General features: G+C 54.5%; 1 protein-coding gene across 3 annotated transcripts in view; it reads right to left on the minus strand.

The window, feature by feature from the left end:
• The window catches only part of BCL11A (BCL11 transcription factor A), a 74,892-nt gene extending 64,844 nt beyond the window's left edge, over positions 1-10,048 (minus strand). The window contains exons 1-2 of one of the 3 annotated variants that reach the window (XM_075035396.1): positions 9,600-10,048; positions 3,492-3,821 (exon numbers count right to left, since the gene is read on the minus strand). In XM_075035396.1, coding sequence (XP_074891497.1) covers positions 3,492-3,821; positions 9,600-9,654 — 385 coding nt within the window. In that variant the 5' untranslated portion in view covers positions 9,655-10,048. The remainder of the gene's footprint in view (positions 1-3,491; positions 3,822-9,599) is intronic. The other 2 variants (XM_075035395.1, XM_075035394.1) reach the window with 2 other exon arrangements.
• Between the last annotated feature and the right edge of the window lie 3,302 nt (positions 10,049-13,350).

The following is a 13,350-nucleotide window of genomic DNA, read 5'->3' on the forward strand; positions in this document are numbered from 1 at the left end:
ACTGCAAATCACGGGCTGCCGGTATCTGGTGGTGAGGCTTTGACATACATATTGATGAAAGCTGCCTCATTGGACCCACACAACATATCCTATTAATTTTCAGTTAAATTTATGACATTTCAGCTATAGCGCTGGATCAGCATCACTCAAAATTTTATAGCAAGTCAAAGCTACACGCAGGCAGACACCCACACGGAAGAGACAGGTACGCATGCCTGCACCTATATGGATCTCACAGCTACTGCACAGGTTGCACACATACATAGAAGCTCTTGTAATCATCCCCGTCTCCTGGAAAACGGTGAGGATAAAGAACAGCCTATCGACGGTTAAAATAGACATCATTTCTCCCTGCATCTGAATAACTGGCTGCCTCCTTCCTTGTCTTTAGATGAGCAGACCCTTAACCATTACTTATCTTAAGACGATCTTTCACTGTAACACACCAACTTACTGACTACAAAACTGCAGACAGAGCACACACTGCACCCAGCGCTAACCTATAGCACCCTCTGTATCCAGTGCTAACCCGTAATACCTCTTTCAACCTAACAACTAATTGGGGACAGTTTTACATTGCTACTAAATACGTATTTTCTGGTCCCTTACCAGAAACAATCGGTTCCCTCAACTCCTGTATGTTTTTCTAAAGGCAGCTTCTGTCCTTTTTTCTTTTTTTAATTACACACTCGTATCTTTTTGCATTTTGCATTCTTGCACAGAAATCAGATATAAAATACCAGAATTGGAAGCGCCTGAGGTTCACTGCAGGGGTCTTCCAGAAACCTCAACTCCACAGCTCACTCCAAGACCCTCACTGGTAATTTTACTGCCAGACCCCACGAACTCCTGGCTACAAGCGATGGGTCGCTCCAGCTATTGCCACGCTTCTTTATGATACGAGGGAGCTAAACTCGTCCAAGTGAGAGGGGAGATGAAAACACCAAGAGGAGGGACGGTGCGAGACCCCGTAACTCCTGGTGCTCCTTGCCCCCCCTCCCACAGCCCGGCGGCATTTCCCACCACCGGGAGCAACCAGGGGACCCCAGCGCCTCTCGGCTCCGACCCGGCCGGGCTGGCGCAGGAGAAGACCGGCGCTCTTGGACCTTCCGTCCACGGGCACGGCTGGGCCCCACCGCGCAGGAAACTCAGGACAACTGCGGCTCGGTCTCTACTCACAGCAGCACTTGTGGCTTGCACCGCAGACCCTCCTGCACGGCACCAAGCCCGCTCCCAGCCGGGCCCACCTGCAGAGCAAAGGCGATCCCTACACGTAAGAGCGAGCAGGATCAGGCCCCTGCTGATGTGCACTTCTTATCCATTGCCCTCCGCTCACCGAACCATTTAAAGTCAGTTAAAACCACAGCCTTTTCTGAACTAACGGCCCCGTGACGTCCTGCGAGGCCAAATCCTGCTCGCTTCGCGTCACCCGCGCCACGCGTAAGCGTGATTTGGCTCGCCACGTCTCCCGTGCCGAACGAGTGCCAGAGCAAAACCCTCAGCTGAGGAGTTTCCCCTCACGCAGAACTCCCTGGCGCGGCCGTCCCGCCAGCCGAGGGACCTATTTGGGACCACAGCAAGGAGAGCAGGTTTAATTCTTGCTTGACAGACACTGTGTTTTGTCTTTTCAACAGAGCGGCGCCGTACGTAAATACAGCGTTACATCATACCGCCGCTCCTCCATATTTGGTGATTTAGTATGGCTCCAGAGCTCGGAAGACTACAAATCCCTTCCGCCAGGCTCCCGCTTCATTAATCATGCCCTACGCTTCTGCTCGTTTTCCGTCAGATTGCAGGCAGCACATGGAAATGGGCACTGCCCTTTACCACTCTGGGGAAAAAAAAAAAAAACACCTTTAACATCCGTCACTGGGAACTGCAATATGCAGAATTACCAGGGTTTTTAAGTCTCATTCAAAATGTAGCGTAGCAGTGGCTGAGCCTCTGTTGCTTCTTAAACATACATACATACACGTATTCCAAGTGATACCTATTACTCTGCAGAAATAGCATATACTCATTCACATGACGTATGCGTGTGTACGCACATGGCTTTGCATACATACACGTGCGCAGACAGACACGCACGCACCGACACATATTTGCTGCCACCGCAAAACCTTCAAAACTCCAGCTCTCCAGCGTGATTTGCCAGCCGGTTTGGAGGCCAGGGAGGCTGTGGGAGTATCGCGCTGAACCTCCCGGTGCCTACTGCCCTATTATGGTTTAACTTTGTGGCCAAAGCAAGCCCAAGACAAGCTCCAGCACATCATGTGATGATGTACTGCGCCTCTGACAACCCCGAGCGGTCCTGTGGGCTCCCCGAAGAGAGGTACCAGCAGTGCCACATCCCAAACATCGCTGGGAGGGGGGGTTTGAAACCGGTTCAGGCATTTGTTGGCATTGATACGCTGTGGTCTCGCCTTTTTTCGACCGGTACTATTGGCGCGGTTTGAAGTGATTTGCAACGCTCGCTGCAAATGGGTAGTACTTTTGTTTACTAGCAGGATTTTAAAAGCAGAGCGTGCCTTGCTATACTCCCAGGGCTCTGGGATTTTCTTTCACATAGTACACTCTTATTTTTTTAACCTCATTTGTGAAAATATCTCCACGGTGAATGGCTTTCTGGTTTTAAATAAATATATATATATATATATTATTCTAAGAAATGGAATTATTTACCCTTTTTTTAAAAAATTACATTTCATATTGTTCGTTGTACAAAACAGAACTCTGCCTTGGACATTTGTACGGCTGACATGTGGCTGTGTAAACCACAAACAAAATCAAGATACATCTGTCAAAACCACATCAGAGACAAGAGAGAGCACAGCGAAGCATTTATCATTTGGCTGAGGAGGCAGGCTGCAGAGAGCGGCCTTTCCTGTCAAACCAACCTTTTGAAATTTCCAACATGCCCTTAAACTTTTCGAATAAGCATGTCTGTGCGCTTCAGCAACTGCCCTCTCTACTCTGGCCTGGCCAGTCGAAAATGGCATCTTAAAGTCAAGGTCGGTGGTGTCACTTTGCCATGGGGCTGTGTTTAATTACAGTCCATACGCTGACAGCCAATATGGAACCAAGGCTGGCTGATGCTCGGTTAACTCTTTCACCCCTGACTTTGCCAAAGACTCAAAAGCTCCTCGCTTTATCGCGCGGCAGGCTCTGAAATCTCCTCCTGCAGCGCTACGGCAGGCGAGACACCGGGAGACGGTGACTACAATGCAGGCAAATCACGAGAGCAGCCTCAAACAATACCATCAGAAATACCGGCTGGCACGGCACGTGCCTGTTGATCCTGCCTCTGCGCAGGCACTAGGAAATACCGGTCGTGCGCTCACCGCTAACCAGAGGCAGGGTATTTAACACGTCGGCCGTCACGGCGAGCAGAACAGAGAGCCAGACACGGCAGTTTACAACTGCGAACATGCTACTACGTTGCAACTGAAACGGAAATAAACTCGCAAACACTTCTCCTTGCTTTAATTTACCTGCTATATGTTCCTGTTTAGGGCAAATTCCTCTAGATGACGTTGATAAACAATCGTCATCCTCTGGCGTAACCTGGATGCCAACCTCCACAGGATTGGATGCTTTTTTCAGCTCACTTGGTGAGGGTGAAGGTGGCTTATCCACAGCCTTCTCTAAGCAGAGACTGCCATTGCATTGTTTCCGTTTGTGCTCAATAAAAATAAGAATGTCCCCCAACGGGAAGTTCATCTGACACTGGCCACAAGTGAGGAGGTCGTGGTCCCCTTCCGGAGCTCCCAATGTGCCATGTTCAGGTTCGTCATCAGTGAGAATGGCTTCAAGAGGTTCGGCTGCAGTTTGAGAAACAAAAGGAGAATCATTAGAGCTCTCGGGAAAGGCACCGGGCGCGGGGGGAGGAACGCGCCGAGCCCCCTCTTCATGAATATTACACCCTGCTCACAACGTCCGCCTGCTCCCCCCCAGCTAAACCCATGCAACACGGCTATTCGCACAGCAGCGAGGAGATGAATTCATCAGTTACAGGGAAGAGATTTTGCAGAAGCAGCTGTAGCATGCAGAACTCGGAGAGCAAGCACTGCAACTGTCTCTGTGTTCCTACGTGAGGACAAATTTCTGACTCGATTGAACGAGTCGGTGCTAAAATTAAATGAACAGGCTGAAAAGAATCCACTGCAAAACTCTTGTGGTACTACGAAGAGAAGCGAATACGGTGTTTTCTTGCCAGACGTATTATTTATGTATATGAATTCAAGGCTAAAAGCACTGCACACTCTCTCACACACACATGGGTGTGTATTTTCCACCAGCCAGACCTACTTTCTAAAATTCAGAAGCCTGAACTATGCGGGTGCAGACAAAAGGTGTTGCAACATATAGAGGCCGTGCAGGTAGCGTGTGTGTGTGTGCGCAAAAGAAAAGAGAGGGAGAGCCAGACCGCGTGGCCACACACACCCAGGCACCAACACACAGGGCACATATAGCCCTTATAACGCACGTGCATACGTATACGTATGTACTTGTGTTGCTATCCCTATCAGCCCGTTTGCGGCTTCCAATTTAAAAATTCAAAAGCCGGGAGTTATTCATGGGGGAGGGAGGGGACGAGACAAATAAATAAATAAATGGCAGAAACCGAAATTATAAAAAGCAAGTGCAGCAGCAATGCCTGCAGGGTGGGGGGAGGCACCTCTCACTTTTCAGCTACTCCTCAGGATTCAAATAAATACCAAATTCACGACCGAGTCCACCCAGAGATATTAGCTAGATGGGATATTTTTTAGTACTTAAGGAAACAAGGCAATTAGTCATTTTTCCTTTTGTATCCTGGAATAAAGGAATGCCTAAATTATCTCCAACGTGTTAGGACTGGTGGCCCTCAGCATCTAAAAACCAGCATGGCCAAGCGACTGCCACTGTTTCCTTGCAACAGTGAGAAGTGCCTTCTTTAAACTCAAAATACCTTGCCTAACGTTGTCCAAGTTGACAAATTTTCTGAATGAGCTCCAAAAAGCTTCATTATGAGGCTATTTCTGCTCACAGAATTGTCAGTGGATGCTCTAACGAGGCAGACGCAGCTCTTTTCTGTTGGCTTTTTTTTTGTGTGTGTGTGTGTGTGTTAAGTTTGCAAAGAAATACCTTGGCAATCTCTGTGCAGTCTCCATCACTATTGCCCTTCACGAGGAAAAAAAAAACTAAAATAAATACCAGCAGCGTGTTGGTATTCCTCTGTCTGCGCAATACAACACGCACGCTAACAGCAGCGAGCAAGAGGAGAGGGTACTACAAATACAACGCACCTCAAAACACTGCCAGGTAACGCAAGGGAGACAGAATACAACTCCTAAACAGTTAATCAGCCTGACCTTCTTTAGCTGGCTGCCAATTTCACATTTAATGAACTTAAAGCCACAGAGAATCAAAAAATAGATTTTAATTTGACTGCACGATATTGGAACTGAGTTTGATAAAGTGCAAAAATCCAGTGAACTCAGGTTAAATTTATTTCAACCCTACCTAGGCTGAATATTGAGGAGGAAGATCTGGAGTAGCTCCCAGTTGTGCTGCGTAAAATAATATTGAAAGAGCACACTACCTCGCCGTACCTCAGCTCCAACTAGGACACCGGGATCCAGTCCATCATTTCTTGCCTCTAGTACTACTTCTAATTTAACGTAAGGTCAACCACAGGAATATGAAGGTTACATTCATATTAATAAAAACAATGTCTTAATCGCTGGGGTTTTCTTCTAAACTTCCAGACCGACAAGACAAGACACACAGCGTGCGTTTCACACTCCTCGGGAAGCCGGGCGAGGAGCAGGGTGTTTCTGCGGGATTGCCGGGCATGGCGTTTTTCTCCCCAGCCCTTCCTTGCGTTCGGACCGAGGGAGTAAATTATTGCAGGACTAATTCCACCAGTAGCTCGCTGCACGCCGCAGACAAAGGTATTTTGCAAATCTAACTTCTACCTCACCAACTCTCCGCAGCAAAAGACACAAAATAACCCGTATTCCCCTTACAACTGGCTTAGCGAGGAGCTCTGCATAATCATTACTCAATTATAATGTTTTCCCGCGGCCTGATTTCTTTCTGACGCTGTCAGTATTATTTAGCAGGGGAAGGTAACCCGCTGCTTCCACACCAGACAGTTGAAAGTAGCGCTAAACAAAAATAGACTTTGCTAAAGTCTGTACCGACTGGGCTGATTTACAATCAAAACCAGGAAATGAAGTGGTAATTCAGAGGTTGCTGATTACACCTCCACATTTCACCTAATTAATTTTATAGGAGGCAAAGTTCTTGAAAATAACAAGATGATCAAATGTACAGATATAAAACCTGTAACCTCAACATTTTCTATGCTCTTAACGTAAATTATTGCTAATTAACAAGAATTATATACTAATGTATGAAATACGGCTGGCACCGTGTTCACTGCAAAACATTTGGCTCCTGACGGAGGCAGAGCCAGCAAAAATACGTTCTTATTATTACTGCTACTTTTAAAACAAAACACGAAATACCGGGTTCACAAAGAAAACGCCAATTCACCTGGTCTTGCCACTGATTTGCAGGATGCGTCTTTTAATTCTGGGGCAATCAAAATTCCCTGCCTGGGTCCCTCATCATCCGTCCCTATTTTTCATGCAAATTGCCCTTCCACCAACATGTCTTTTCAGCTTCCCCCCATCACCCTCCTACTCCCCCCTTGTTCCCAGACACCAAAACAAGCGCACCGTCTCTCCGGCAAAACCGGGATGGATTTTGGAGTGTCGGGAGAAAGGAGGTACCGGGGGTGACTGGGGGGGAGGGGGGTGCGGGGGAGGGGGGGGGGGAATGCCACGGCACGGTGCGGGGAAATGCCCCGGCAGCGCATCCGCGCTGCCGGGGCATTTCCCCGCACCGTACCGTGGGAAGGATGGAGAGGGGCTGTTTAATCCCAAGTTTGTGTCCCGGGATCGTGCGGTGCAAGGAAGGGGGGGAGGGGGGGGCGGCGGACTTGGGGTACAGTGGGAACGGCCAACACATTGGGGGGGGGCGGAGGGGGGGGAGGGAAACCCCGGGGAGGAGGAAGACGAGCATCACCCGCCGTCTCCCGGAGCAAGCAAACTCCGCGCAAAATTAAGAACAAAGAAGAAGGGGGGGGGGGGGGGGAGATTGAGGGGAGGGAGCTGGGCGCCCTCCCCCTCCCGCCGGCCGGGAGGCAGCGGAGGAGCCGGCCAGGTTCAAGTTCGCGGGGCTGCCCGGTTGTTTGATCTCGCTGTGCCTCCTAGCGACCGAAACGGGCAGGCAGGCAGCCCGCCCGCCGCCTCCGCCGGCCCCGGCTCCGGCACGGCATCCCCCCGGCTCTCCGCTCCCCCAGCTCGGCCTCTCTTTCCACCTCCACCACCACCACCCCCCCCCCCGCATTTCCCGGCCCACCCACCCCCCCTTTTCCCCTCTCTCGCCGGAGGGAGCCCCCCGGGTCCGTCCCAGCCGCCGCTCCCGCCCCACACGCGCGGAAACTCCGCGCCGGCCCGCGGGTATCTCGGCGAAAAGGAGCCGCGGGGATCCCGCCCGCCTCCGCTGCCCCCGCGGGGGAGTCGGAGCCCGCCACCCCCCCTCGCCCGGATCCCCCTTCCCCACACCCCACTCCCGGGGCCACCCGGGCATCCCGGGGCGGGGAAAGGACACACCCCCCCCGCACCCCATTTCGGGAGGGGGGTCGCACCCCCCATAAGCGTGCCCTTGATGTTACAAGCCGTACCCCAAGGCAGCGCCGGGCAATTCAAAGAAGAAAAAAAAAAAGCCCCGAGAAGTGGCGGGGAAAGAGGGAGAAAACGACGGGGGGTGGGGGGCCGAGGGACCGAGCCCCCGGGTTTTAGGGAAAACTTTGGGCAGGGCAGAGCTCCCCGGGCCGGCCCTGCCCGCAGCGGAGCGGCTGCCTGCGAAGAGCCAGCGTTTCGCTCAGGGGCTCCATGTGCGAACCTGGCTGGAAATGTCTGTGCAGCCGTGGGGGGAGAGAAATGGCAGCGTAAAGTTTTTTTGCGAAGAGAAAAGGGAGCCGGGGATCGTTGGCAGGGAGAAATCGCCCTGGGTTTTCTGCCATCCCTGGGAGGGAACAAAACCCGCCGGGACTAACGGGGGAGAGAGAAGGAAAGAAAAGAAAGAAAGAGAAAGAAAGAAGGAAAGAAAGAAAGAAAGAAAGAAAAAGAAGGGGGGAAACAACGAGCTAGGAGAAGCATGCAGCATTTCCCCTTTCCCCCCAGCTCACCCCGAGGAAAAGGAGCTTTTTTTTTTCCTCCCTTCCTTCCCACCCCCCTCGCCCCAAACCTTTCCAGCTCGAGTTGCCTTTTGTTGTGCAAAGAGCGCTCCCGCTTATCTTGCATCTAGCCCTGGTGTGTGTGGTGGCGGCTGGAGGGAGGGAGTCGGAGAGTTTTTGTTGCGAACGGTGTGGTGGGGCTGGGGGTTTGTTTTTTCTCTCCCGGGGTGAGCGGATTTGGTTTAGGGTTGAAATGCGGCGGCGAGAAAGGGCCGTTCGCGGGTGTGAGGGTGCGAGTGTGTGCGAGCGTGTGTGTGCGTGTGCATGTGTGTGTGTGTGTGTGCGTGCGTGTGTGTGTGTGTGCTCAGCCCGGGCTCGCTCTCGCCTGTGTTTGTTGGCAGGAGGCTCCCCGCACACGCGGTGCTTGTAAACATTCAGACACGAGATTTTTCCCAATCAAAATCCACTTCCACTTTTTTTTTTGAAAATCTTCCAAAAAATAGTAAGCGAGCGGGAGAACGCGAAGCGAGGGCGAGGAGGGAATCCCTCCCGGCGCGGCGCGGCGCGGCTCGCCTCGGCTCCCTCGCCCGCCCGGTGCCGCCCCCCGCCCCAGCCCGAGCCGGAGCGGCGGCGGGGCGGGCGCGGGGCGAGGTCGGGGCGGCGGAGCCCCGCACGGCGCCGGCCCGGGGCGGCGGGGAGCGGGGGGCGGCGGGACGGCCAGCCCGCACCCCGCGGCGGAAACAAAAGGGAGGCGGCCCGGCTCGGCTCGGCTCGGCTCTCCCCCCCCCCCGCCCCGAGAGGGTGCCGCGGGGCGGGCGAGGCGAAGGGGCGAGCCCGCCGGCAGCGGAGGGGCTCCGGCCGCCGGACTTTCTCCCCGCTCCGCTCGCCCGCAGCTCCCGCCCGGCCGGCCAAGGTGTCCGGCGTCCAGCCCGCCGCTCCCGCCGGAATTTCTTTACACTTTCGGGCGGTTCTGCCGCCGGCAGCCCCGCACCTAGCCCGCACGGGGCGGCTCGCCGCCTCTCCCGGTGCCGGGGCGAGAGGCGCCGCTCTTGCCGCCAAAGAGCGGGCAAAGCGGGAGGCGAGAGGAGTGGGGAGAAGGGAGCGGAGCGGGGGCAGAGGGAGTGCGCGCTGGCGGGCGAGGGGCAAAGAGAGAAAGAGGAGAAAAGTGATCAAGGTGATTAAATTAGAGAGGGAGAAATTAACCGGAATGCTGATAATCCCGAGCCGGCGTTCAGTTCATTTTCTCCCCGACCCGCTCACTCGCTCTCACTTTTATTTTTTCTTCCCCCCCCCCCCCGCTCTTGCTCAAATTAAAAATTAAATCCGTGAAGGGGAAATTAAATAAATTGCTCTCCGGGTTACTTACGTGAAAATTCCCGTTTGCTTAAGTGCTGGGGTTTGCCTTGCTTGCGGCGCGACATGGTGGGTTGGTGGCTTCGGTGGCTTGTGAGTCGCTCGGTTCACATCGGGAGAGACGGGTTAGAGAGGAAGGAGACTCCAGAGAAAATATCTTCATCAATGTCTTTTGACATCCAAAATAAATTAGAAATAATACAAAGATGGCGCAGGGAAGATGAATTGTGGGATAGCAGTCATGGCTTTTTTTTTTTTTTTGTGCAAGGGGAAAAAAAAAGAGAGAGAGAGGGAGAGGGAGAGAGAGGGAGAGAGAGAAGGAGAGAGAGAGATGAAAAAAATGGCAAAAGCCCCCCTGAGCTGCAAGTTCAAGTGCGGACGTGACGTCCCTGCGAACTTGAACGTCAGGAGCCTGGATGGACAGAGACATACAAAACATGGGCAGGGCAAGCCGGGGAGAGGGGAGGAGGGAAGGCGAAGGCAACACCAATGGACACTCATCAGGGGCTGGACATGAAAAAGAGAGCAGGACAAGCCAATGGACAGTGATCGCAGGGGGGAGAGGGGAGGGGGCGCGGCGGGAGGGGGTGCACCGGCCGCCCGGCGCACGCTGCCGAATGGAGCCGGGGGGCCGGGGGCGGAGGGGGCGGCGGCCGGACCCGCAAGTGGCCGCGGAGGAGCGGCCGCGGGAGGGGAGCCGGGAGAGGGGCGAGGGGGGGAACTGGAACACGCACGGGCGGAGAAAGAAGGGAGGAAAGGGAGAGGGAGACGCGAGCAGGCAGGCAGGCAGCGGCAGCACACGCACGCACACCCCCGCTGGAAAAGCAAATACATCAATGAAGCAAAAGACGGGCAGAGAGGGCTGCGGGGCAGGCTAGCCTCGGGATGTGCCGAGGAGGTGGGAGAGCTGGGGGAGGCCAGGTACGACCGGAGACCACCCAAAAAGCAGGGGGGGGCCATCCGGCTCCCGGCTTCCCCACTCGGCCCCCCTCTTCCCCCCCGAAGCCGCCGAGTCCCCTCCTCCCGGGAGCTGCGGCCCGTCCCCGGGGGACGGCGGCGGCGGCGGCCCCGCGGGGAGCTGGGGGGCGGCGGGGGCTCGGCCCGGGCCGCGGCCCGCGGGAAACTTCGGCGGGGAGCGGCGGGCCTTGCCCCGCCGCCGAGCCGGGCTCCTTGCCCCGGGGCGGGCCGGGAGACAAGCGAGCGGAGTTTCGCGAGCGAGGAAGCGGCAAGCACGGGAGGAGAAGCCGCAGGAGCGGGGCGGTGGGGCGGGGAGGGGGGAAGGGGGGGGGCGGCGGGACCTCGCAGCTTCCCCCGCGGGCTTCTCTCGCCCGCCAGCCCGAGGCCCCCCTCCCCCGGCGGCGCTCCGAGCCCTGCCCGCAGCGACAATCTCTTAACGAAAGCGAAACGCGGGGCTGCCGGCGGCGGGGCGGCGCGGGCACCGGGCTGGCACCGGGGGAGGGCGGGCGGGAGGGAGCCGAGGCGGCGGGGGGCACCGAGAAGTGGCTGGAGTTGGGAGGATGCGGCAGCGGCGGCTGCAACTTCGCCGAAAACACGGGGAGAGACGCAGACGCTGCCGGCACGGGGAGGGATCAGGTTGCAGTAGAAATAAGCTCCGGAGGCGAACGGGCGTTTGGAGCAAAGTGCGGCTGCCAAAGGAGTGCGAGGGGGATAACCGTGCCCGGGACGGCGGCGGAGAGACCGGGCGCCGGGCGGCCCGGCGGGAGGAGAGAGCGAGCCGGACGGGAGAAGGCAAGGGGGGGACGAGGAGCTGCCCGCCGCCGTAAGGAAAGATTTTAACGCGCCGAGCTGCGATCGCCCGGACGCCGCCCAGGGAACCGAGGGGGCGGGCGGGGGCCGCGGCTCGGCGGGCGGCCGGCGGGGACCTGTTGGCGAGACGAGCCCGGCCGCTCCGCCGGCGGAGCTGTCAGAGGCTGGGGCGAGTCGCTCCGGCGTGGGACGGTTTCAGCTTCCCGCCAGCAGCTTCCCCCCCCCGCCGCCACACACACACACCCCCCGCCCCCGGCTCCGCCCGCCGCCTCCTCCCGCCGCCGGTCAGCCCCGCCGCTCCCCTCCTTCACACATAGGCACGGGCGAGCCGGGCTGTGCCGGTCACCTCCGCACCTGGGGGTGTCCCCCGAGGCTGCTGGGGCGGGAGGGGGGGGAGCAAATGCGTGTCCTGCGTGATTTTCCGGGGGGACCCCGCCGCAGGTGACAATAGCCAACTGCTCCTGGGTCAAGCCGCCTTTCGGGGTTGGCTGCCGTACCCAGGCGTACATACGTTCCTGTGCGAAACGTATATAAACTGGCATGTGTGTGTCTGTGTACCGGGGAGATATATATATATGGGATTTGATTTATACCTAATAGCACGTATAAAGCTTTTCAAGGTGGCTGCAATGTAAAAAGTAATGACTTTATTACCCCTGAAAGGTTCTGTGGTTCACAGTTAACAGTCCTCTGAATTACAATTCATTACGCAGTTGCGCGCTCTCTGAAGCCAACCTGCATCAGAATACCTATCTGTGGTTATTCCCAATAAATAACAGGCAGCGTTTCATTGATTTTCTTTAAAAAATCATAGCAAATTAAGCACTTAGTTACAACTAAATCTGCTTTATTATCATACCGTGTTTGAGATTCCAGAGGTGACTTCCCAGACCGCATCTTAAAACCTACAGTCAGGAGCTAATTTTACAGATGCTTTCATGAATGGCAGTGAGGATGTTCCTACCATTAGCATGCCCTTAATTCCAGCACCGTAAAATGCCTCGAATTAAATGGAAACTCGCTGCCTTAAAAACAATATTTCATCCTGGCTGGACAATTATTAATATTGGCATTTGATTGCAATAGTGCTGTGCTCCCCCCCCCCATCGTCGTCGTCGTCCCCCCCCCAGTGCTTCGCATTGTCATGTGATTGGAGGGAGATAACAAACCTCAAGAAAGAAAAGGAGTCAGAAGACATTTTTAACACGGCATAACCGCAGATTAATAATGCAGGTGGGTTTGTATTTTATTGTATTTTTAGGGGAAGGGAACGAGGCTGTTTAACGAGCAGTCGTGGACACAAAGTAACTATATTTACAATCCTTGATGTGGCTTTCGGTGGGTAATAAATTATGACAATATTAAAATTATTTTCTGGCAGCCCAGTTAACTGCGCTGGGGACCGTAAAGCCCTTACTGATTCCATTTATGCCTTGTAATTACGGTCCACGGGCTCTCTCTAAACCCTTTGGTGTATATTGTGTGTAAACTTTTAGCTAATAGACCTTTTTTGAATGGAGGGACTTTTCTCGGTACTTCCTGCAGTATATATTCTGTCTCTGATCTCTGTATTTAATGGCCAAGTCCTGGTTTATGCTTTATAATGTGTTGACAAGTTTTCTAACAGACTTTCTGAAATAATGCACATATATTCACGTCGGTTAGAAACTCCACAGTATTTTTAGAGTCGAGTAGATCTATATCCTAATGCACTGAGAGGGAGTGTAAATCATAGAGGATTTCATAGCCCTTTCAGTAGTTTTCTGTATGAAGTATGAGCAGCGTGGCCTCCAGACGTAACCTTTTAGAAAAAAAGACAGTGCTTTTATTTTATGGTGTAAAGTGCTTTTAGCTTCAGGGCTCTGAACGTGAATGTGGTCAACAAACAGCTCTTGCGAGGGAGTTTGCTACAGCCTCAGCCCCAGCGCCGGGGCGCTGCCTTCGCGATGGGGAGGCTTACGGGGCCACCTCGGGCCGCACGACCGGGCTAATCGCCC

Source organism: Buteo buteo, chromosome 9, assembly GCF_964188355.1.
Source record: "Buteo buteo chromosome 9, bButBut1.hap1.1, whole genome shotgun sequence".
Classification (NCBI taxonomy): Eukaryota; Metazoa; Chordata; class Aves; order Accipitriformes; family Accipitridae; genus Buteo; species Buteo buteo.